At 36.9% G+C, this 25,269-nt stretch overlaps 1 protein-coding gene across 17 annotated transcripts in view; it reads left to right on the plus strand.

Annotated features, from left to right (window-relative positions):
• The window catches only part of mbnl2 (muscleblind-like splicing regulator 2), a 92,269-nt gene that overhangs the window by 58,395 nt on the left and 8,605 nt on the right, over positions 1–25,269 (plus strand). For 6 of the 17 annotated variants that reach the window (XM_082163873.1, XM_082163862.1, XM_082163874.1 and 3 more), the window contains 7 exons: positions 7,327–7,491; positions 10,663–10,863; positions 12,405–12,659; positions 17,099–17,152; positions 17,472–17,625; positions 19,690–19,725; positions 21,791–21,885. In XM_082163873.1, the coding sequence (XP_082019999.1) occupies positions 7,327–7,491; positions 10,663–10,863; positions 12,405–12,659; positions 17,099–17,152; positions 17,472–17,625; positions 19,690–19,725; positions 21,791–21,885 (960 nt within the window). The remainder of the gene's footprint in view (positions 1–7,326; positions 7,492–10,662; positions 10,864–12,404; positions 12,660–17,098; positions 17,153–17,471; positions 17,626–19,689; positions 19,726–21,790; positions 21,886–25,269) is intronic. The other 11 variants (XM_082163876.1, XM_082163878.1, XM_082163869.1 and 8 more) reach the window with 6 other exon arrangements.

A 25,269-nucleotide genomic window follows, 5' to 3' on the forward strand; every position in this document is an offset into this window, starting at 1 on the left:
AGAGTGACGGGCCCGGCGTGACCCACTGTACTTTCACTCAGTGCTGGCCAGACCACACGACGGCTACACTACACTGCCTTTCACATCAACATTTGCTTGATTTTCATGTCAGTCATAGAGACTGTATCACAGTTTTAAAGTTCTAGTAAATCTATATATGTGTCACAGTCTAGTAGTCCCTTGAGCTCAGTAGATTGTGAGTAGTGTTTTGTTCATGCCGCATTAATGGTTGTCTAACACATTTGTTCTGACATGTAGGGTCTGACGGGTCACTTCCCTTGAGACACAAACTAATTTTCCATTATTTTAGGTATTTGAAACAAACATTGACTGCTATTGCTTGCTAATGCAGGGATACTTGACCGTTTTAAATATGTTTGCGTATCGCCTTCGAGGTCAGAGTTACTCCAGATGTAGTTATTTTTCACTGAAGTAACGCACACACATGAGCGGCAAAATATGGTTTGTATTGCAGCTTCTCTTTTCAAGTCACATTTATTTATATAGAGCTTTATACAGTACAGATTGTTTAAAAGCAGCCTTACAGTAATAAAGAGGAAAATAACTGTCTTTGAAAATACATGCACTAACCATGGGTGGCGGAAAAAGCACATTTTCTGACTTCACTAAATAAAAAATGCAGCACAAAGTGACAAATAAAAACGTGTTTGATCTTCAAAATTCAGTTAAACTAGTGAACATAGATGTTATTATGTAGTTGCTTAGTACACAACAGTAAGATTCACTTCACAGACTAATTCCAGATCTCAACTCGGTTCAAATTTATATATATAGCCTATATAAGGCAACATCAAGGTAACATGATGACTACCACACAATCCAGTTAAGTAGAAACCAACAGTACAGTAACTTTCCAAACTGAAGCAGTTTAATTGCTGTCGGTGTGAACACACCTTTATTGTGTAATTGCCAAGATTGTGATAACATCCAAAACTCAATTCGGTGCAAATGCAGATTAATTTGTGATGCTTGTTGTGTATGTAAAACCACTCTTTTTCTTTTCCTTTCAAGACATAGAATGCATTAAATGAAACTAGATTGATTGTGTGTTGCTTTACATGGTCATAAATGGCCAGGACACGATGCAAATAGATGTTAATGAGCATTCACACTGACAACAGTTTGCAGCTGGAAAGTGAAGTGAATCAGGCATTTTCAGTGATGCTGTGAATCAACAGTACGTCATTTTGCCAAACTGAATCAGTTCAGTCGCTGTCAGTGTGAACGAAGCTTAATTGTGTAAAGATTGTGCTACACCTGGAATTCAATCCAGTTCAAATTCAGATTCATTTGTGATGTGATGTTTCTTTCAGGATGTGAAATGCTGTAAATTAAGACTCAACACCATATGATGCTCATTAACATGCTTTGAACGGCTTGCTATGACAATCCGCCATGAACTTTGTACCTCTTCTTTAAAGGGGTGGTTGATTATGATTTCACTTTTCTAACTTTAGTTAGTGTGTAATGTTGCTGTTTGAGCATAAACAACATCTGCAAAGTAACGACGCTCAAAGTTCAAAGCAAAGGGAGATATTTGCTTTTAAAGAAATCGCTTTTTAAGGACTACAACAAACGGCTGGTAGAGACTACACCACATTCCTCCCGGGTTAGTGACATCACAAACCCTAGAATTTACATAAACCCCGCCCCCTGAACACGATTTATAGATATCAAGACAGAATATGCTAATCAATGACTAGAAGATAACTACACATCAGCTACATAAATTCATCAACTAACCATTCAGAAATGTTGTGTACATGTTGTCACTTCTTCTTGAGTCTCTCCATCATTATCTGACTTCGGTTTGAACATAAAAGGCTAAAGGTTTTTGAAATTTTCAGTGCATGTGTGTGTGAGCAAAAATTACACAAATTGTTGAAGCTCCGCCCCCTGCGCCGGGAGCAGCAGCTCATTTGCATTTAAAGGAACAGACACAGAATGGTGCGTTTTTGCTCACCCTCAAAAAGTGACGACTTTAACATGTTATATACAAATATCTGTGGGGTATTTTGAGCTAAAACTTCACATACACACTCTGGGGACATCAAAGACATATATTACATCTTGTGAAAAGGGCATCATACCACCCCTTTAAAGTTTCTTCCGCTTTTTTTCTCCTTTAATGTCTCAGTTTATCTCATCTCGGATTTCTAAATCTGGTGCCTCCATTAATTGCAGTGATGCAGTATAGTGTAGCACGTCGAGGATCGGTCATTTGATACAGAGCTTCTTCTCGTCGTCCATCAGCACCATTCCTGCCGAGTTTGACGGTAAAAATAGACCATCCCTCCTTCATTATTGAATCAGCAGTCTCCTCTCAATCTCACATAGCAAATCAAACCTCTCATACATATTCCAGTACGATCCTTTGCACAGCACCCGAAAATCCCGATGGTGGAAGTCCTCTATCAGGTGTCTTTCACTTCTCCTCACCATCCGTCACTTCAGAGAGTCCGTCTTTTGGCCCGGACTGATTGGCTTTGACACCTTTCAGCTTTTGGCCTGACGGCTGAGCAACACTGTTATTCCAGCAGGGATATCGATAGCCATCGGCACCCTGATCCTATGGATTACAGCGCTGCATATTTGGGAATTTGAGGGTGTTAAGTGTCTAGACCTGTCTTCAACTTGGCCTATAATTGATTATGTGTTTCTATTAGCATCATTTACACTAGTGGTCCAAAGTTTAGAATAGTTCAAGTTAAAAGTTGCCAGCGTTTTTTGTCATTTTCACAAAAGTATTCATATTTTGTTGTATAAATATCTGAACATGCAATTTATCAAAAGAGCGAAGAACAGACCCTCTGCTTTTAAACGTAAAACCTGTTTTATTGTAGTTTCATGCATTCTTTTTTTATTAACACTTGAATGTTGGGAAAGTTTCATAAAAAAGCAACATTTTGAGCAAAAAGCGGAGAAAATCACGTTTTTGTCAAAGAGTACATCCAGATCAGATTCAGAACGATGATCAAAACACAGATGGAGTAGATCAAGTCCATCAACACCCCTAATGCTTCACACTGTAGCTCGTCCTGGGTCGACATTTCATTCGGTAACATTAGGCAGTTTTGATTTATATGCTGTTTAATGTTGCTTACATATGATATCGCTTGTTTCTGCTTTTTCTTCTTCATCTTCGCCTGTGTTTTGATCTGGAGATCAAGTACTCTTTCAGAAGATGTGTAAAAGCGCCCCCTACCGTATAATAGTGAAAACACGGATTGCCGGAAAAGGCCATGTAGGGAAGCGTTGTCTCACAAATGATAGAAATTTTCAGTGGCAGGGAAAGAGTTAAGATGTTTTAATGTTTTTGAAAGAAGTTCATGCTCATCAACGCTGCATTTATTTGATCAAATATACTATAAAAAAAACATAATAATGCGAAATATCATTACTATTTAAAATAACTGTTAGTATTTGAATTTTGAAAATTTCAGTGCATGTGTGTGTGAGGTAAAAAGACACAAGCTGTTGAAGCTCCGCCCCCTGTGCCGGGAGCAGCAGCTCATTTGCATTTAAAGGCACAGACACAAAAACGATTCGTTTTTGCTCACCTTCAAAAAGTGACCATTTTAACATGCTATATACAAATATCTGTGTGGTATTTTGAGCTATAACTTCACATACACACTCTGGGGACTTATTTTACATCTTGTGAAAAGGGCATTATACCACCCCTTTAAATGATCGCAAATGCAATGTATTTTGGGTGTGATCAATCACCCAAGGTCTCGACCGCGTTAACAAAAGTCAGATATTTGGGTTCCTGGCGCTGCAGTGAAGCTGATTCAGCGTTGTTTAACTGTTTGGAGATCATGGAAATGACAGCCATGCTCCGTTTAGATCTAGTTTCGCGTTATTTATAGCACACTATCTCTCCATTGTAATCCGAGTAAGGAAGGATACCTGGACATCTTGCGCTTTTATCCTTGTTGTCATAAACCAACACAAGCAAGCAAGACCTCAGATAAGCTGAGCGAGCACATTCCTGCGAACGCTTCCCAAGAGGGTTTTAGAGAGATTTGTGACCTCCCCTGCAACAATGCAGAGTACACAATAGCTTATATAGGTCACATCTCTACTTTAAACGGTCTCACACCATAAGGAAACATAAGTTTGATTGAATAAATATTATGCAATTTGATCATAGTGAAATAAGCACGAAAAATTCTGAATATCATTTTCATTTTGAATGAATGTGGTTATAGGCAAGGCAAGGCAAGGCAAGTTTATTTATATAGCACATTTCATACACAATGGCAATTCAAAGTGCTTTACATAGAAGAAATTAAAATAATGAAAAGAAATAAGAATAATTAAAACAGTTTAGAAAAAATAAAATACAGTACTTTTAAAAAATAAAAAAGAATATTTATTATAGATCTTTCTTTCAAAGGATTCCCTTAAGACTTAAATCTTTCAACCTTCTTTTAACCTTCAATCTTCTTACGACTTCCATCTATCAACTTCCCTTTAACTTTCTTTTCTCCCTCATTTACTCACACGTTCTTTTCACTTTCTTTAGCACTTTAGCACTGCGTTCACATTCTTTCTCAGATGAAAACTTTAATAATTATAGAGACTTTTGTCCTGCTTTGTTCTTCATTTCATTCAGGTTTTCATTTTTGCATACATGAAGCATTGCATCTGGTTAGCAGTGAGCTAGTGTCAGGATAGTGGCACAGTGTATGATCTGACAGCTAGCACAACGCTTGTGTTTTTAGTGTGTAGTCAGAAGAAAAGTTAAAGATATTGCAAAGTGGATAAGCTTGTGTACATGCACACATATGTGCATCAGTCTTTTCCACATTGTACTAGTTTTATTTTTTTGCATGTCATTTGTTATAAAAAAAAATCATAATTTTTTTTATTTAGCAGACATTAAAAACTGAATAAAAAATGCAGAATTTAGAAATTGTAATATGTAGAGTTAAATTATATATTTAAAAAAACAATATCAGAAATATTAAAATCAGAAATAAAAACATTTTGAAATATAAAAGTAATAAAAAAAATTTTTTTTTCATTTTTAAATTAAACAGAGACATTAAAAACAGATATAAAAAATGCAGAATTTAGAAATAATAATATGTACAGTTAAATTATATATTTAAAAAACAATATCAGAAATATAAAAATCAGAAATAAAAACATTTTGAAATATAAAAGTAATTAAAAAATTTTTTTTTCATTTTTAAATTAAACAGAGACATTAAAAACAGAAATAAAAAATGCAGAATTTAGAAATAATAATATGTACAGTTAAATTATATATTTAAAAAACAATATCAGAAATATAAAAATCAGAAATAAAAACATTTTGAAATATAAAAGTAATAAAAAAACTTTTTCTTTTTTAAATTAGAATTGAGAAATATGTGAAATTAAATTATATATAATTAACCATATTTATAAAATAAAAAATGCATTTCTTTGTACTAATGTACTGATTATTATTTTACTCAATTATATCTATATTTTTGTTTCCTTCCTTTTCCTTGTTTTGTGAGTCTCATGAGCGTGTGATCTGTGTGCTCAAGGTTAGCGTGGAGATCTCGCAGCTGATGCTGTAGGACTCGTGCAGGGTGATGAGCATCTGCAGAACACGAGAGATTCTCTCTCTCTCTGTGTGTGTGTGTGTGTGTGTGTGTGTGTGTGTGTGTGTGTGTGTGTGTGTGTGTCTGCAGTATGTGCTTCCGCTGCGCTTCTTTAACCCCTCCTCCACTATTTCTCACATCTCGTATCAGCTCGGCCTCCCGTGTCACTGGATATCCTGCAGTGGAGTTTTAATGCAAACACACGCTTGACCTTGTGAGAATATTCTTCTAACTTTGGCCTATTTAATTAATATTGCAGTATGGAGACGACATCTTCTCTGCATTGATGCTGTTTGTATTTCATGTAGAGTCATTTCTAACACTGTTTTTAGCTCTCTTCTCTTTTTTTTATTGCAGAGGCAAACTTTATTGATGTTATATCTCATATGTGACCCTGGATCACAAAACCAGTCATAAGTCGCACGGGTATATTTGAGGCAGTAGCCAATAATACATTGTATGGGTCAACATTATTAGATTTTTCTTTTATGCCAAAAATCATTAGGATATTAAGTAAAGATCATGTTCCATGAAGATATTTTGTAAATTTCCTACCGTAAATATATAAAACATTTATTTTTGTGAGTGAATGCAGCACAATCGTGAACATAAATGCACAACTTTAAAGGATATTTTCTCAATATTTAGATTTTTTTACATCCTCAGATTCCAGAATAGTTGCATCTCGGCCAAATATTGTCCTATCATAACAAACCAAACATCAATGGAAAGCTTATTTATTCAGCTTTCAGATAAAAAAAAAAAAAAATTGGCCCATGTGACTGGTTTTGTGGTCCAGGGTCACATATTGAGAAATAAGATTTTGGTCATATCGCCCACCCCTAAAGTGTACTTCATGCTTTTAACTAAACTGATTTACTATTAATATAACGAAACATTAAACTAAACATTAAAATATTGCTTGCAAACCGTTTTATTTTGTTAATATACACATTACAATATTATGCTTTTGTAGTTGCGGCATCTATCACTCCTGAAAATAAATGAAAACAAACATTGACCCCTTGGGATAAATGAGTAGAAAGTAAAATAAAATATGCAAATAAATGTTGTTTTTTCTGCAGAGGTAAACTTATTGATGTCTGTTTACTGTATATAATAGTCAATAGTCAAATAATAAGAGTGTAAAGCTATGATATGAATAGCAGCAAGTCTTTTCTGAGAATTTGATGGGAAATGATTACAATATATCATGTCACAATATATATCACACTACAAAAATGCAACTATATGTATTGTGTATAGTTCACCCAAAATGAAAATTACTGTGCGTTTATAGAGTTTTAGTGTCAGTACTACATTAAACTACTATATATAATGTTGAATATAATGTATAATAATGCAATGGGGGAATATTTGTGGGTCCTAATAAATGCCAAATGTCTTGTTACCTGTAAAAAGTGGCGGACATTATTTTAAATATATTTAGTCAGTGAAAGAGTGCAAGCAAATTCATCTCAAATAATTCTTGTCAGCTTCAGAATCATGAATATTTCTATTCTGGTGTCACTCTGTGTCATGGCCATATTGTCATATGTCTTGGAGAATCGCAATAATATCGTATTGTGAGTTCAGTATCGTCATATGTATCGAATCCTGACATGAGACTTCAGCAAATGTTTTAATTTTCAACAAATGTAGATTCTGAGGAGTTTGTCATTTGTGATGTTTCCCGCCGTAGGGTCGGTGTACGAGAGAGAACTGTAAGTACCTTCACCCGCCAGCGCATCTGAAGACGCAGCTGGAAATCAACGGACGCAACAACCTCATCCAGCAGAAGACGGCAGCAGCGATGCTGGCCCAGCAGATGCAGTTCATGATCCCCGGCACCACCATGCAACCAGTGGTAGGAAACCCGACGTCTGTCTTTCTAGATGTGTTTTGCTTTTGTTTAGCCTTCCAGAAGGACACGTTGTAATTCTATCATCATAATTGTTGTCTTCACAGTATTACAAATACGTTTTTTTAAGCCTTAAGGTCCTTGCACACCTAGGGCCTTATTTTAATGATCTGAAACGCAAGTATCAAGCACGAAACGCAAGTAACTTTGTGGGCGGGTCTCGGCGCTGTTGCTATTATACCGGCGGGATAAATGACTCTTGCGCTTGACGCAAATCTAAAATAGGTTGGTCTGAAGTAGCTTCATTACTCATAGGTGTGGTTTGGGCGTAACGTGAAATAAACCAATCAGAGTGTCATCTCACATTCCCTTTAAGAGCAGATGCGCTTGTTCCATGGCGGATTGCTATTATAACGGCGGATTTGCCAGGCGCGCGCCAGGAGCGGTTCACAGCCGAGGAGACCGACGTTCTCGTCAGGGCCGTAAAACACAGAGAAGTGACATTGTATGGGGATGGAGAAACTCACCCAAATTAGCTTTGGTTAAACAGGCGTATGATAATTGGGTAAATGCGTAAGCTAGATTTATGCCTATTTTTTCACATCTTCATGGACACAACAATGATTTCCCTCATGTGTCAATATTTTTCCTTGTAATAATGTATGATTGATAAAAACTGCTGCTTCTGTGTAGATGAGAGAATCAAAGTGTATGTGCGTTAGGGGTTGCACGACTACTGATTTCTGCTAGTCGACTTCTTATCAAAACAATACTCGAGTTACTCGACTACTCGTCGTTCATGCTACTGTAAATGAAAAGACATGAAATAGCTAGATCTTATCAATAAACATTTATTAATTCATAGCCTAATGCAACAATTACACAAGTAAACTCTCAAAACATTATAATTATGACATTTCATTTTTAAATTTTCATGTAACAGTCTAAAGCCAAATAAATAGCCGTTCTTGCCTTTCATTTCAGACGTCTGCTTCTAGGGGCCATTCACATATCGCGTCTTTTCCGCGTTCAAGGTCGTTATTTCAAATGTAGGCGCGCGGCGAGCGCGCTCATAATGAAAGCAACGGACGTGGTGCGCTAGTTTTTCCAGGCGGGTTTTTCCTTCTCATCTCCAGAAATATATCTAGTAGTAAAGCTAATGCAAGGGCTAGAAATAAATGAATCCTTTGCTGAATGATACTTCTTCGTCGTCTTCATGGAGAGCGCAGTTTGGTTGCATAGCAACGACAGACGCCACGGGAGTGCAAGCGCTTGTAGGAGACAGCGGCACGGCCGCGCGCTTTCCACACGTTTTTAGACGCAATATGTGAACGGCCTCTTGCAGAGTTGGCCAATTACAATATTTTTGTCATCCTTGATGAAATACTTCCACACATCTGACGTGTGGTGTCTGTTGGTGACGTTCGCCATTTTTAATTCATTTATGGTTAATGGACGCTCGAGTAGTCGATTGTTTCCGACAGCGTCGACTAGTGGTTGAAGTAGTCGATCTATCGACTACTCGGCTAGTCTATGCAAGCCCTAATGTGCGTTGTGCACACGCTACATTATGGCTACATTAATGCATGCGCAACGCACCACTGACTTTAGACTAGGGTTTTCCTGGTCAGTGGCGGAATTGTTTTCTAAACCTGCAAAATAGCACCAGGGAACGTTTGCGACGGAACACGCCTCCTCCGAATTTTTTTATGACGGACGAAAGTTTCGGAGGCAGTGTGTAAGCGTGATTGACATAACATGAGGTCGTATTTATTTTTTAACGTGCGAAAATTTCGGACGTATTTTTCGGACTCAGTGTGCAAGGGCCTTTAAAGGGATAGTTCACCCAGAAAATTGTATTAGCCCATGATTTACTATACGAATACAATCAGAGTTATATTAAAAAATGTCCTGGCTCTTCCAAGCTTTATAATGGGAGTGAATGGGTTTTTGTTTTTGGAAGTCCATTAAAGCGCATCCATCCCTGATTAAAGTGCTCGAAGCGGCTCAGCGGGGGTTAATAAAGGCCTTCTGAAGTGAAGCCATGCGTAATATTCATATTTAAAACTTCATCGACTAAAATAACTAGCTTCCGGCAGACGTACGCAAGTCGTCTTACGCCAAAAGATTAACAGTTGACGATGTATGACGAAGGATGTCGGAGTATCGTAAGTTAAGACGCCTCTCGCGGTTCAAACACACAGGGCTGGGCAACCGCGTTCGTCAGTACGTTGTGCGTCAAGTTCAAGTGTTACTCTTTCGGTGTAAATCAATGTGTACGGCTATTTGCCGGAAGCTAGTTATTTTAGCCAATAAAGTTTTAAATATGAATATTACGCATGGCTTCACTTCAGAAGGCCTTTATTAACCCCCGCTGAGCCGTGTGGAGCTCTTTAATCAGGGATGGATGCGCTTTGATGGACTTCCAAAAACAAAAACCCATTCACTCCCATTATAAAGCTCGGAAGAGCCAGGACATTTTTTTATATAACTCTGATTGTATTCGCCTGAAAGAGGAATGTCATATACACCTAGGATGGCTTCAGGGCGAGTAAATCATGGGCTAATTTTGAATTTTTGGGTGAACTATCCCTTTAAATAAATGCATGAATGTTTTGCCAATCATTATTACATATTCGGGTCTTTAGCAGCCCGGATCTATATCTAACACAGATGGATCTCTAACTGTCGCAATAGTATAAAACTCTCCTGATATTTTAATAACAGTTACAAAATAATAAAATAATGCATATTTTGTCACCTTTTGAAACTTGGAAGGGTTAAAATTGTGCAAATGCTTTTGACCATCATCACTGTCGTCACAGTGGCATTAAATAAAAAAAAGAGTAATAATAATAGCGATGCTTGACTTTGCAAACAGCTCTCGTGAGAAATATTAAACAGCAGTGTTTTAACATGCATTCAATTTGACGTTTGTTTTCTTTTTTAATACCTTTAAGATTTTTAATCTAACTGACATTAAAAACGGACATAAAAAATAGAAATAGAAAATTGTAATTAAATTATAATAATTAAAAAAAAAATTTAGCAGACATTATAAACAGAATTGAAAAATACAGAATTTCGAAATAGTAATATGTACAGTTAAATTATATCTAATTTAAAAATATATATAACAATGTCATAACTCTATCATAATAATTGTTGTCTTCACAGCCTACATTTCCTGTCAGCCAAGGTCTGGGCTCGAGCCCTGGACTGAGTTACGCGCCGTACCTGACTCCCATGAGCCACGGCATGGGTCTGGTCCCCACAGAGATGCTCTCCAGCACCCCTGTGATCGTCCCGGGCAGCCCACCGGTCAGCGTGCCGAGCTCGTCCTCCACACAGAAACTACTGCGCACCGACAAGCTCGAGGTAAAGCGTCACATCGAGACATTATGAGGCCGTCGTTTCATTCAGCTCGAGACGAGCCGCATCATTTCTGAGCCAGAGTTAGAGTCTCATTGCAACTATTGAATTCTAGGTATCATAAAACCTAAATAATGTAAAAGTTAGTCTAGTTCATGCTTTTAACTTAAATTATTTACTATGTAAATCATTTACATAGCGAATTAACATAAGAGATAATTCAGTATGCAATTACATGTAAAATAAATAAGACCAATTATTATGTCAGTATGCAAATGAATGCAAGAAAGCATAACTCAGTATGTAAATATTAGCATCATCACTGTCGGTTAAATTATGAATATTGAACATTTGAGTGAAGTCGAGATCACTATGTAATTCAATTAAATATTTATTAAAATATTGCTTGCAGAAAGGTTTGTTTTGTTAAAAAACACATTAAATTACTATGCTTTTTGGCCTCAAAAGGATGCAGTGTTGTAGTTGCGGCGTCTGCCACCAGGGACAAACTTTTAAAACTAAGCAGTCAAACCTTGAACCCTTGGGTTTAACGGGTAGAAAGTGAAATATAATGTGCAAATAGATGTAAGAGAGAAAAGACAGATCACAATATCAGTATATTGCCAGATATAAGAATGAATTGATCTGATATTTTGAGGATAAATCACAATCATAATACAGTATAAGATGTTGGAGCAACATTTTAATATGCAAATATGTGTAAAAAACAAACCATAAAAAGGCCATAATAATTCAATATAAAGAAATTCTGAAAGAAAGAAAAGACCCGTCATAAATCAGAATGAATACATCAATTATAATTCATAAAAAGACAAAGAAAAGACCAATCATATGTCAGTATGCAAATGAATGCAAGAAAGCAGACCAGTCATAATTCAGTATGCAAATGTTAGCATCATCACTGTCGGCTAAATTCTGAACATTGGAGTGAAGTCGAGGTCACTGGGAGATTTTCAGACTTTAATGTTGAAGTTTATGAAGACCGAAGGCTTTTGTCTGTGTGTTAAAGATGGAGCTGAATTTATTGCAGAAAAGTGTGAGAAAGAAGTGTGAGGCATTTCAATTCAGCTCTGCCTTGCAAGAAAATGATCACTGTGGTTGAAACAATAACAGTTGAAGGTTGTGTGTGTGTGTGTGTGTGTGTGTGTGTGTGTGTGTGTGTGTGTGTGTGTGTGTGTGTGTGTGTGTGTGTGTGTGTGTGTGTGTGTGTGTGTGTGTGTGTGTGTGTGTGTGTGTGTGTGTGTGTGTGTGTGTGTGTGTGTCACTAAATATGCCATCACTTAGCAACTGACTGATATCTGTGATAATAAGAGGCTCCGTTCCTCCGCGGCCCTCCCACACCGAGAGGCTGTCGCTGCTTTTGTTAATATTCAGCTCTGTGTGTGTGTGTGTGTATTTACCATACCTGTGCTCATACATGAAACCTTTGTTTGAAACTTCAATGACTCACGTCTCTGTTTGCATATTTCTGTTGTGTTCCCTGTTTGTTTTGTCTGCGTGTTTGTTTTGCGTCTTGCGAACGGCAGGTGTGTCGCGAGTTTCAGCGGGGAAACTGCGCGCGCGGCGAGACCGACTGCCGCTTCGCCCATCCTAGCGACAGCCCCATGATCGACACGAGCGACAACACGGTCACCGTGTGCATGGACTACATCAAGAGCCGCTGCTCGCGCGAGAAGTGCAAGTATTTCCACCCTCCGGCGCACCTTCAGGCCAAGATTAAAGCAGCTCAGCATCAGGCTAACCAGACCGCCGTCGCAGCGCAGGCCGCCGCTGCAGCCATGGTGAGCCAATCACAGCATGCACAACTCATATTCAAATAACATGCATACAATTCAACGTTTAAAGAGTCATGTTAGAGGTTTTTAAATTACACCACCAGCTGCATTTAATTTAATTTACTGCATTGAATCGTAACCAAGGCAGTGCTTAGAGTTGTGAAACCTTGTTTGGTAATGTGTGCGATAAAATCAATTGACAACACATGTTGAGAGAGACGCGCCGGCGGAGCTTGCGATTAGGATATCTGATGATGTTAGCACGTTAAATGTGGAGCACTGCTTTATTATTATATAGCCATGACCCATCTCCAGAATCTGGGCGGGGTTGCGTGCCAAATCTGTGTCGACTCCCTTATCTCGTCCCTGGAGGATTTTAGTCCTACTAAACATTGTGAGTAAAGAGAGAGAGAGAGCTGTGATAAAAATCACTCCCCCTTCTTATCCATCTTGTACTATACTGATGCGATCATTATTAGGAATAGGATATTAATATAATAAGCACGATGGCTTAAAAGCTTTTTTGCTCACACCCTTGACTACACAAGGTCACGGGGTGCGGCTCACTTCCCCATTTCTCTGCCCAATGGGAGGCCTACTCTCCTCAAATCAGTCAAGATTAAATTAAGGAGATGGATAGCATCTTCATGCCAAACTGACGTGAATGCACAGGTTAATCTGCTGTCCAAGCGAAACTGTATTTTGGTCACATGCCAGGCTGCTCTCACTTGTCTACGTGTCTACACTACAAGCGAGCGAACTTCGTGCACCATTATAAGCAAACCATGTTGCATTTTGCACTGGCAATGGCTTCGGTTATAATATCGATTACAATAAAAATCACAATCTATGCAGTTTATTCGTTTGCATTACTTGCTGTATGGACAGTTTTGTTAATGGATAGGTGCGATCCAGATTTGTTGCATCGCAATCTCGGCATGCATGCAATTTAGTTGCATGGCTTTGCTGCAGTTTTGTTGTTTTCTGATGGGAGCAATCGACACTGCAAGCAAGCCATGCAGCAAAACTGCCTTTTTAACCAATGAGAACACACATGCACTGCAAGTGAGTGATGCATCAAAGCCAGTGTTGCACATTTGCAGTGTAGCACACTTTTTGTTGTTTATGGGAGCAACTGAGATTCGTCTACATTGCAAGTCAGCAAAACAAAACTAGATGTCTCCTGTTACAATCAGCAAAACTGTCTTCATCTTCAATAAAACTCGATATTGCATGCTTGTAGACTAGCTTTGTTGCTTATAATGGGATTTCATTTGTTTAGCTTAAGGGCAATGTGTTGCAACAAAACTAGATCACACTCCCATTATAATCAACAGAAGCTTTATTGTTTATAAGACAAGTAATCCACTTTTGCATTGCTTTATTGCAGTGCTTCTCAAGCCAAACGTAAAGCTTGTCTTGAACCTTTTTTTATCTAGTTAAGAATCACAATAAAACGATATCGCTCCTGTTTAAGCCGTCTACACTGCAAGCGACGCAGTGCGATGTGAGACTTGTGTGCATGCAGTGTAGAAAGCTTTGGTGATTATAATGAAAGCATGTACTTTTTTCTACAATGCAATGCAAGAAAACGAATCGCTCCTGTTATAGTCAATAAAACTGTATACGTTACAAATTCACAATGCAATGCTACAAATGCGCAAGCTTGTCGTTTACAATGGGAACGATCTAGTTTTCTTGCATCGGTCGCGTCACTCGCTTGCAGTGTAGACACAGTGTTTGGCAGCAAGCTTTCGCGCTTCCACATCTCGCGCTGGTGTGGTTTTGTTTTCCTGCGTTTGCTGTCATGACACTCACATGCTTGGCCTCATTCGTTTTGCTGTTTACTCCATTTTCGCTTTTGCTGTTGCCCTGAACTTTTTTTTCTTTTTCCACTGTGGCGTCTGGGTCAGAAGGTGAAGCGAGGACAGTATCAGCTCACCAGCCATAACAATAAAACAAGAGTGAAAATAAAGAGCCAGGTTTTCCCCTGAGCGTACAGCGACCTGAGATGACCCGCCGGCTTTAGCTTTAACGTTTAAACGCCGCTAGCCTTAAGGTGCACTGTCCTTTCCCTGATTATGATGTGATGACATCACAGATTTGTTGTAGGGTTTAAACCAGGCCGCTTAACTGAAGCAATCGATCCGTGCACCCGCGACCCAAATGCGAACGGTTATAGTTTCTTCATTTTCTTGTCTTTTATTTTCTCTTTGTTTTCTTTTTCTCCAGTGGAAGGTTATGTAATTCTGTATGATAAATCCCTGTGGGTGGCATATTTATTTTAATGGTTCTCTATGTTGGCGGAGGGGAGCTAAACATGAAACTCTTTGGTTACAAGAATGCCTTCAGCATGCAGGAATAAAGTGCATCTTATTCTGATTCTGTTTATTAAAAGCCATACGTATAAAGCTCTGTTCCTGAACCTACTGATCTGCCCACCTAGACAGCAGCGCTAGACTCTCCATCGTAAACATGACTTGTGCATTGTCATTCTGCTCTCTAAGAAATGCACGCAGCAAGTCTCCTTCAGGGAGAATTTAATCCCAGAATGCATCTGACAAGCTCAGTGAACAGTTAAGATTTTAATGCAGAAAGTATCACTCAGTCATAAAAACGTATATTTTTATGCTTGGAGTTGTTAGATTAGCAACATGCAAAAGTCAGACTTTAGTTGCGACTCACTTTGCGTGAGAAGTGTTCTCTGCGTAGTTTTCCAAATAAGTCACTTGTGCTTGAGGGGTTAGGGTTAGGGTCAGGGTTAGGGTCAGGGTAACCCTAACCCTAACCCAGCCTATGTAGACAGCAGTGCAGCACGCTAGGTTTTTGAACAGAGCTTCGAGAGAGTCCGGGCATAGATGTTTTCCTGTTAATAAAATGTTCCTCTTTCTTTAAATGACTCTTCAAGTGCATCATCTTTCCCTCGTACAACCCATTTGCTGTAATCTGTGACTATACTATAAAGAAGACCAGATGCATTTTTTCTTTTCCACATTCTTACATATTTTTTTTTCCTTTTGTGTGGATATTCTGATTTGAAGCATTTTTGCATGGCCCTCAGCGTCATCTCATTTCAAGCAATTCCTGTTTTCTTTACTAAATATTTTGCTGCCCGTCATTCCATTGAGCCACATCTTTACTTCTTACCAGTACTTTTGCATGGCATTTTACTAGTGAGGAATATTGGAGATCTACGACCTAGGGTTAGTTGCATATAATCATTTATATTAGTATAAATCAGGGTTTCTCAAACTCGGTCCTGGAGGGCCACTGTCCTGCAACGGTTTAGCTCTAACCCTGATCAAACACACCCAGAGCAAGCTAATCAATGTCTTCAGGATCACTAGAAACTCACAGCTAGGTGTGTTTGATCAGGGTTGGAGCTAAACTGTTGCAGGACCGAGTTTGAGAAAGCCTGGTATAAATATGACTATAAATATAAATATGGGCCACATCTGACAGCACAATAAATATAACCCATAACCAGCCAACGTAAACAGGAACATAAATTGGATATAAGAATAAACAGAGCTCCACATTTTGTGATCACTCGCATCAGTTGTTTTGACCTTTTCCGCTTTATAAGTTAGAGAGTCATTGTAATCCCTTAGTTGGCAAGAACTTGCAACATATTGTGACAGAAGTGAATGTCAAGGAAGGCATTTCTCCTAGACGACTTCGCCTTGTTTACCGAGTGTCCTTTTATTTCCTCTTTGCTAAGTGCTGGTAAATGTCACAGCGCATGTTAAAATCGCCAGATGACAAGCGCAGATTCCCATTGGCAGAAACATGATGCTGTTTGTACCCTATTCCAGTCTTAATCAGCAATCACGCAAGCGTTCAATACACGACGAAGTTAATGTAGCCCTCGGTATTGACTAATCTGGCCAAACGAAGAGATATTGACAGGCGCTACGGAAATGCCTACCTGACATTCTGCCGTCGTTTGATTTTAATCCGCCGCCGCCGCCGCCGCGCACACACAGAAAAAACCCCTTCGATAGCGGATATCGGGTGCCGGATACGGTCAGTGTGTTTCATGCAGTGTTTGTTCTCTATTGATTTACTGCTAAAGATGATTCCGAGAGCTTTCATAGCACTAATATCTACAATCCCATTTGACTTTGAATGGTAAAAATGGTGAGAATCTTGATTTCTGACGCTTTTAACACAGGTACTGTAGATGCTTTTATTTGCTTTCGTACTAATTCAGAACGTAGCGATATGTTTCTTTGAGACGAGTTTTTTCGTTTATGTGCATGCCTATTGTTTTGTATGTGGTATACTGCATTCAGATTATTTTTGTTTTTGTTTTTTTCCTTCTCACCTATCCACAATGCAATGCTGTCCCCATGATGCACCTCTGCTTGCTGTTACCTGTATGTTAATACGCTTGAATCCCATTGGCCCACTGCCATCATGTGCTCGCTGCCTGCTATTAAAAGACTCAGTCGACTGCCAAAGCAATGAAGCGACCCCTCGAGGCATCTGTAGATCTGGTACTATGACCTTTCACCTTTTGCTTTGCATGTAGCTTTTTAATGTACTGTAGCAACTCACAGACTTTTTTAATTTGGCTTCTTTGTTTTGATAGAAAAAGTAAAAAGTCACCAAAGTACATGTATTTAGAAATCAGTTCAATTTTGAAGAATGAATGTGTGTGGTAATTATTGAAGCCTAGTAAACATAAGTGCCTCTAAAACGGAGCGATGCAGCTTCGAGTTCAACAAAGTGCATTGATATTTGTGTAAGTGGATGCGTGCAAAGTGCCCCGTTTAACTCACGCATGTCTTCTCTTTCACGTGTCGCCGCGCTCAGGCGTTTCCCCATGGAGTCCTGCAGCCCCTACCAAAGAGACCAGCACTAGAGAAGAGTAACGGGGCCAGTACTCTCTTCAACCCCAGTGTCTTGCACTACCAACAGGCATTGGCCAACGCACAGCTTCAGCAGCCCACCGCTTTCTTTCCCACAGGTAAGAAGAACAACACACCTGCACACACACACACATACACACACACACACACTGCTTCGTATTAATCACCCCTAAACGTTACACCCCCTTTCTCTCCTGCGATCCCGGCGTAACGTCTTGATAACCGAGGCCTTTAAACGTGCGTTTGTCCCTTTTGCATGCAGTGAATGCATGAAATACTAATGCATCATTTTAACCAGATACGTTATTTCGGGAGCATTTGATTTTCACTAGCGTTATAATGGGAGTTCGGGATGCTTTGATCTAAAAAGCATTGCCGGCCATAGATTAAATTAGAAAAAAAAGGTGCTTTGATCTGCACATCTGTACGCTGTCCGATTATATATCTGTCTCCCACCAATATGGGACAACACATAATGCCGATATATATATATATATATACGTGTATCATAAAAAAAATTGGATCACAATTAAGATGCACAATAAAAAAACATAAAATACTCTGAAATTATTTAGAAAATTTTGCATCATCTATTTGCAAATGTAGAACAGCCTTTTAATGGATTAATATATTAATCTGCCTGGCCGATATATATATATATATCGCTCTATCTCTACACAATTGTAAAAACATTTTATATTTATATTTGGTACAATATTTACTGCTATTTGAAAACAAGAGATATTTGTAATTTATTTAAATATTGTTTATCACTGTGAAATTGTTGAAATGACAAAAATTATATATGTGTGTATATATATATATATATATATATATACACACACACACACACACGTTTATATAAATGTTAAAATTGACAAAATACATCAATTTAACCCTAATTATTAAAAAAAGGTGCCGAAAGTCTTCAAATGGCTGAATATTGTTTGATTAATTTGCATGGCCAATATATCGCCTGGTGAAAATTGCAGGAACATTTTGATATTAATATTATATTTTACAGAATATTTACCCAATATTAGCATGTCTGAAATTTTTTTTTATTACAATTAATTTAAATGTTTATACATTCTATATTATAATATATACTTATTTTTAAAACAAAATAATTTAAATGTTTTTATTTTATTTTGCAGAACATTTTAATTATTTGCAAACAAAATTTCAGATGCCAGTAATTTATATACTTTAATTATCTATATTATTTACATTTACACTTATGCATTTGGCAGACGCATTTATCCAAAGCGACTTGCATTGCATTTCAAGTTACGCATTTTACATTCTTATCAATTCTTGCTTTCCCTGGGAATCGAACCCATGACCGCCACGGTTGCAAGCGTTTGAGCCACAGGAAAGCTTTAAAGCCTTATTTATAATCGCTATTATCTGTATTTTATTATTATTCTGTGTAATCCACTGAAAAGATCGGCCTGGCTGATATATATATATATATCTGTCTCTGAATCGCAGTGAACAATAGCAGTGTATTCCACCTACGATCTACTGCAGTGTTTTTATGACCATAAACACTCAGTACGTGGGGTCTCGGAGCGAGTCCTGCAGTCTAATCCCTCGTAGGTGTGTTTTGTCATCATACACCCACATGGTGGTTGTGTTTTCTTTTAGCTGTCCTCCTGTGCCCCCGTTCCTCCCTCTTCTCCAGCGCCGGGCCTTTTGTAACAGCAGTATGCCTATTTTAACCGTAGGAGTGGCTGTTCCCTCACCGCATGACTCTCTTGTGTGTGTGTGTGTGTGTGTGTGTGTGAGTGTGAGTGTGAGTGTGAGTGTGAGTGTGAGTGTGAGTGTGAGTGTGTGTGTGTGTGTGTGTGTGTGTGTGTGTGTGTGTGTGTGTGGCTGATCCTCTGCCCTGTTGCCCTCTTCTCCTACACTGCGCTCTAATTTCACAACGCTAAGCTCCTGTCCTCTCATTTGTGGCCCTTGCGAATATTGATCCAGTTTAACTTCCTGGAATACGCCGAGGTTTTTAACCGGAATGACGACACGGTGGAGCGAGCGATCTATAATGACAACAAGCTGAATTGGATTTGTATGGCATGCTGAATACTGAATCTCTGGCTCTGTCTAATATGTTTTTCTTCCCTATTAACCTGTCTCCACTCTTCACCGCATGCTCACAGGGTCAGTTCTGTGCATGGCTCCTGCTAGCAGCATTGGTAGGTTCCTCCTCTTTCTGTCTGTCTGTTTCCCACCGCACACACAGATCCAGTCGCTCTTACAGGTGATGATGTGAAGCTTGATCCAACAAATTAGATCAAATTAGATCGTTCTCCATCAGTGAATGTGTTGTCTTGCTTTATTCTGCTTCTGTTCACCTGTAAGAGCGCTCTCTCTCTCTGTGTGTGTGTGAGATATTCACATTTCTCTCCTTGGGGTTTTTCAATTTTTCTGTATTTTTTAATTCATTAATTATTTACAGTGGTTATTTTTATTTAATACAGTAATTCTATGTGTTTTACATATTATTCAGTATACTTGAAAATATTTCAAATTCCAATTTTTTCACAGTGGCTATTATTATTATTATTATTATTATTATTATCATCATCTGAATTATATATATTTTATATTTCATATTATTCAGTTTGTTGTGTCTTATTTAAAATTATTTTTTTTTTCAGGGACATTATTAGGATTAGAATTTTTTTTATAATTTATAAATATTATACCTTTATATTATTAATTTTATTTTAATTCATTTTGAAAAAATCACATTATTATTTTTATTGTTGCATTCTTTATATTTGTACGTATTTTACATATGCATATTTTATGCATTACTAATTTACAGTGGATTTTATCGTTTTACTAATATTATTATTATTATGTGAATTATATATTTTATATTTCAGATTATTCAGTTTGTTGTGTCTTATCTAAAATATTTTTTTTACATCGACATACATACAAGGATTAGAAATTTGTTATAGTTATTATATATTTATTAATTAATTAATTTTTTGAATTTTTTTATAAAAAATAATAATTTATTATTTATAAATATTATACATTTATATTATTAATTTTATTTTAATTCATTAAAAAAAACATTTTTACAGTCACATTATTATTTTTATTGTTGCATTATTTATATTTGTACGTATTTTACATATGCATATATTATTATGCATTACTAATTTACAGTGGATTTTATCGTTTTACTAATTATTATTATTATTATTATTATTATTATTATCTGAATTATATATATTTAATATTTCATATTATTCAGTTTGTTGTGTCTTATCTAAAATATTTTTTTTACATTGACATACATACAAGGATTAGAAATTTGTTATAATTATTTATTATATATTTATACATTTATTTTTTAGAATTTTTTTATAAAAAATAATAATTTATTATTTATAAATATACATTTATATTATTAATTTTATTTTAATTAATTTTAAATACCTTTCTTACAGTGACATTATTATTATTATTGTTATATTCTTTATATTTGTATGTATGCATTACTCATTTACAGTAGATTCGATAATTTTATTAATAATAATTTTAATATATCATATTATTATTATAATTTTTTTTTTTTTTTTTTTTTTTTTTTTACATAATTATAATTAATTTCACATTCTTTCACAGTGGCTATTATTTGTATTATTATTATAATTTCATTGTTTTTAAACTGTCATGTTAAAGTCACGTATTTGTGTGAAAACGCCAGAAGCGAGCAGGCTCTTAATAACAGCCGTTGTCTTGTGTCGTGTACAAAGTATTGATTGGGGGAAATTTGATCAGTTTCCTAGAGAAATATCCCACCTGATCACGATTGACCTGTCTGAGAGCCACACAAAACGGCCTTTCCCTGTAGTTTTCCCGTAGATCGTACGATCAAAACTTCTGAAAAGTCTCGAGACATGTAATAATCTGTCACTCGAACTAACCACCCATGCCAGACTTCTCTGGGTACAACTGATTATGGTGATAAATTTCCTTGAGGTGATTGTAATCAGCCTTTTTTTCCTCTTGTTTTTGTTTTATTTTTTCCCATGCTTCTCTCGCTTTGCATCGTGATTGCATGCCATCTGCTGGTTTAACCTAACGATGGCTCGCTGCTCTGTAAAATACACCATTGCTAAACTACAAAACCAAAAAAACAAACAACAAAAAACCCAACCAACCAAACACCTGTTGCATTGGTTTCCATAATGCTCCACCTACCTGTTCATTGCTTCCATGGTTCCCTTCCTGAAAAAGTACCCATGATGTACAGTGCTACGCCTGCTACTGTCTCTGCAGCAACAACTCCTGCCACAAGTGTCCCCTACGCAACAACAGCACCAGCCAATCAGGTTTGCTCCTTTTAAAAGCTTTCTTTCATAAATCCCTGAGCTCTGAATAAGCACTTTGCCTCGAATCGATTTGGCAAAATCAAAACAAGCACTTATTCGGACGGATCGGTGCTTATTCAGAGCTCGCACATTGGCAAAATAGTAGTTGTGTTGTGTTGCATTATTTTCTTGTTTTTGTTCTGCATGTCCTTGCTTTATTTTGATGTCGAGATATCCTTCCTCATCCACACATCTTGATGACAAACACGTCTGGTGTCGAGCTAATGAAACACACAGTCATATTTCCACTTATTCTCCCGTCTCTGGGTTGATTTGGGAAAGCAGGGGAGGTTTGGCTTTTCCATAAGGCGCTAAAAATGGTGCTGTGGGAGGGAATGTGTGCGTGACGTTCACGAACCGGCAATTACAGCGCGCGCCTGACAATAGCCCTAGACTTGCTCATGATCTCCTGTCGCGCACACGTCAACACCGCTTAATGTGCTTTCTTGTGTTGAACTCGGAGGTCAGACTGCACCCACAATAGCTACAAATGTTATGAACGTTCCAGATCTGTTATCAGTTCCCATCATGCATTCCTCGGACCGCTCCCATTCTTTTTTGGTATTGTTCACTCGGGGGTCACACGAGGAGACTTTGAGGGCTTTCCCACTTCCGTCGTCCTTAAGTGAAGCCTCTTCCTGTCAGCGAGCGGCTCTTCCTGTTGTTTAAATGTTCTCAGGGATCTGGGACGTTTGTAGTCTCGTCACGTGAAACTGAACCTGTTTCCTGAGGGTCTCTTGCCAGACCGTTCTAGGCTCTTCAGCGCCACCTGGCAGGAGAAATGAAGCACTGCACCTCACGTCTCTGCAGTCTTCAGTCACGTTATTGAGCTGAAAATAGGAAGTTCATACAGTTTATTAATCGTACGATATCTTTCATAACCGATTAGGATTCAGAGTAACGCAACTAATCTTGACACTGAACATGAACAGCCTGTTTTTATTTGGATAATGCAAGAGTGACATGTTTGTGTGAAATTTTCACATTTGTCTGTGGTTTGAAAATGTACACTTATTGTTAAATTTATTATTAATAATAGCAATAAAAAAATATTTTTTTCAATATTTTACATTTATATAATAATAATAATGATTATATTTATAAAAATTAAAATAATAGTCATAATAAATACTATTAAACTTTAATATTATTACAATAAATATTTAAATGTGTGTAGTAGTAATTGTAAATTTAAAAACTATGTATTATAAAACTATTAAATATTTGTAAAATAAATATTATAATCTTAGTAGTAATACCGGTAGTTATAAATTTAAAGCAATGTTATTATTTAAATTTATTTCAAATTATTATTATTAATAATAATATTATTAATTCATTAAATAATACTTTAAATGTCAAAACCACTGACAAATAAATGTGAAAATTGAAAACAGAGATATTAATAACAACAACAATAATAATAAGGATGTTTATAATAATAATAATAATAATTTCATTAATGATTATGTATTTGTATACATTTTTATATTAGTAATTTTATTATATATTATTTCATCTATTATTCATTTTATTTCAAAATATTTCAGATTCAGATTATTGAATTATCTTGACTTATTTCCATGTCAAACAGGATTTTCACCAAGAAAAATGTGATTTGATGTCGAAAAGACGCCAGAAATATGAATTAAGAAAATAAATAGTCAACTTTAAATTCTACGTTTAGCAGATGCTTCAGTCCGAGACTCGTGATGTTTGATTTAATGGAGGTTCTCAGAGAACACAGAGGCCTTTTCTCTAGTGTGTGTGTGTTTGCGTCAGTCTCAGAGCCAGACAGACAGAACCAGCAGCGTCCGCTGAGTCATCGCCGCGAGTGCTAATCTCACACATGAGTTTAATTATGCAGCGAGAGAGAGGCGTAAACAAGCGCTTGACTGCTGCACACACACAGCTCTGAGGTGATGACTTCAGCTTGAGGCAGATGAACACAGGTCACGTCATAATCTACTGGACTGAGGCTGTGTTCGGAGGGGCACACTAACTCACTGCTTACTACACAGTGCACACACTGACTACTAGATTCTGAGAATAGTGTGTGAAATAGTATGCAACAAATAGTGTTTCAGGGTAGTTGTCACATGACAAACATTGAATATTAATTCAGCACAGCCGACCTTATGATAAAATGTGCTTCTTTTAATGTGAAAATGTCCTCGCTTTCGACTGTCTCGATCTAACCCGTAAAAATTCTGTTTGTTGGTGTAAAGTCAAGTTGATTCGGTGAAATTAAATCATGTTTTTCACTTAAAATCAAGTGAAATGTACAATTTTTACATCTTTAAATGTAAAAATGTAAAATGTGCTTAATATGGACATTTACTAGCTTGAATCAAATCAAAAATAATAATATTATTTATTAAATAATAATCAAAGATTTATGGTAGGTTATGCCCTACGTATTACATAAATATATATTTTGTCAGTGTTCAAATTTCGTTGATAATGGTAATAGATCTGAATCTGAATCAACTCTATTAGCCGAGTGTTAGCATTACATGATTAATAGTTTAAAAAGAGTTTGCGATCTCGATTCAGACACCCTCGCGATCTTATTCCTGAATGACAACGATTCGTCTGTGTCTGTTAAACCTTTGACAAAATCTCACTGGAACAATTAAATCTAAGTCTTTTCGGCCAAACAGTTTCATTATTTCTGTGCTACGCATATTCATGTTATCACAGAAGTGCTGGGATAAAAGTTTATAGTTCAGATGTAAACACTGGTGTCTACGGAAGCGATCAAAATAGAGTGAATCACCTTTAGAAAGTCACATGACACTTCAAAAAACAACTGTAGCGATTACAGCGATTGTCATTGAATCGTTCATTCAATAGATTCATTCAGTTCAATAGACTCATTCAAAAAACACTGATTCATCCAGTTGTGAAACAAGTGAAGTGTTTTTGAGTGAGTCATTGAATCATTCATTCAATAGATTCTTTCAATAGATTCTTTCAGTAGATTCATTCAATAGATTCATTCAATAGACTCATTCAAAAAACACTGATTCATCCAGTTGTGAAACAAGTGAAGTGTTTTTGAGTGAGTCATTGAATCATTCATTCAATAGATTCATTCAATAGACTCATTAAAAAAAACTGATTCATCCAGTTGTGAAACAAATGAAGTGTTTTTGAGTGAGTCATTGAATCATTCATTCAATAGATTCTTTCAATAGATTCTTTCAGTAGATTCATTCAATAGATTCATTCAATAGACTCATTCAAAAAACACTGATTCATCCAGCTGTGAAACAAGTGAAGTGTTTTTGAGTGAGTCATTGAATCATTCACTCAACCTGATTTTTAAAAATAATTGATTCA

This window comes from Leuciscus leuciscus, assembly GCF_965113295.1.
Source record: "Leuciscus leuciscus genome assembly, chromosome: 3".
Lineage (NCBI taxonomy): Eukaryota > Metazoa > Chordata > Actinopteri > Cypriniformes > Leuciscidae > Leuciscus > Leuciscus leuciscus.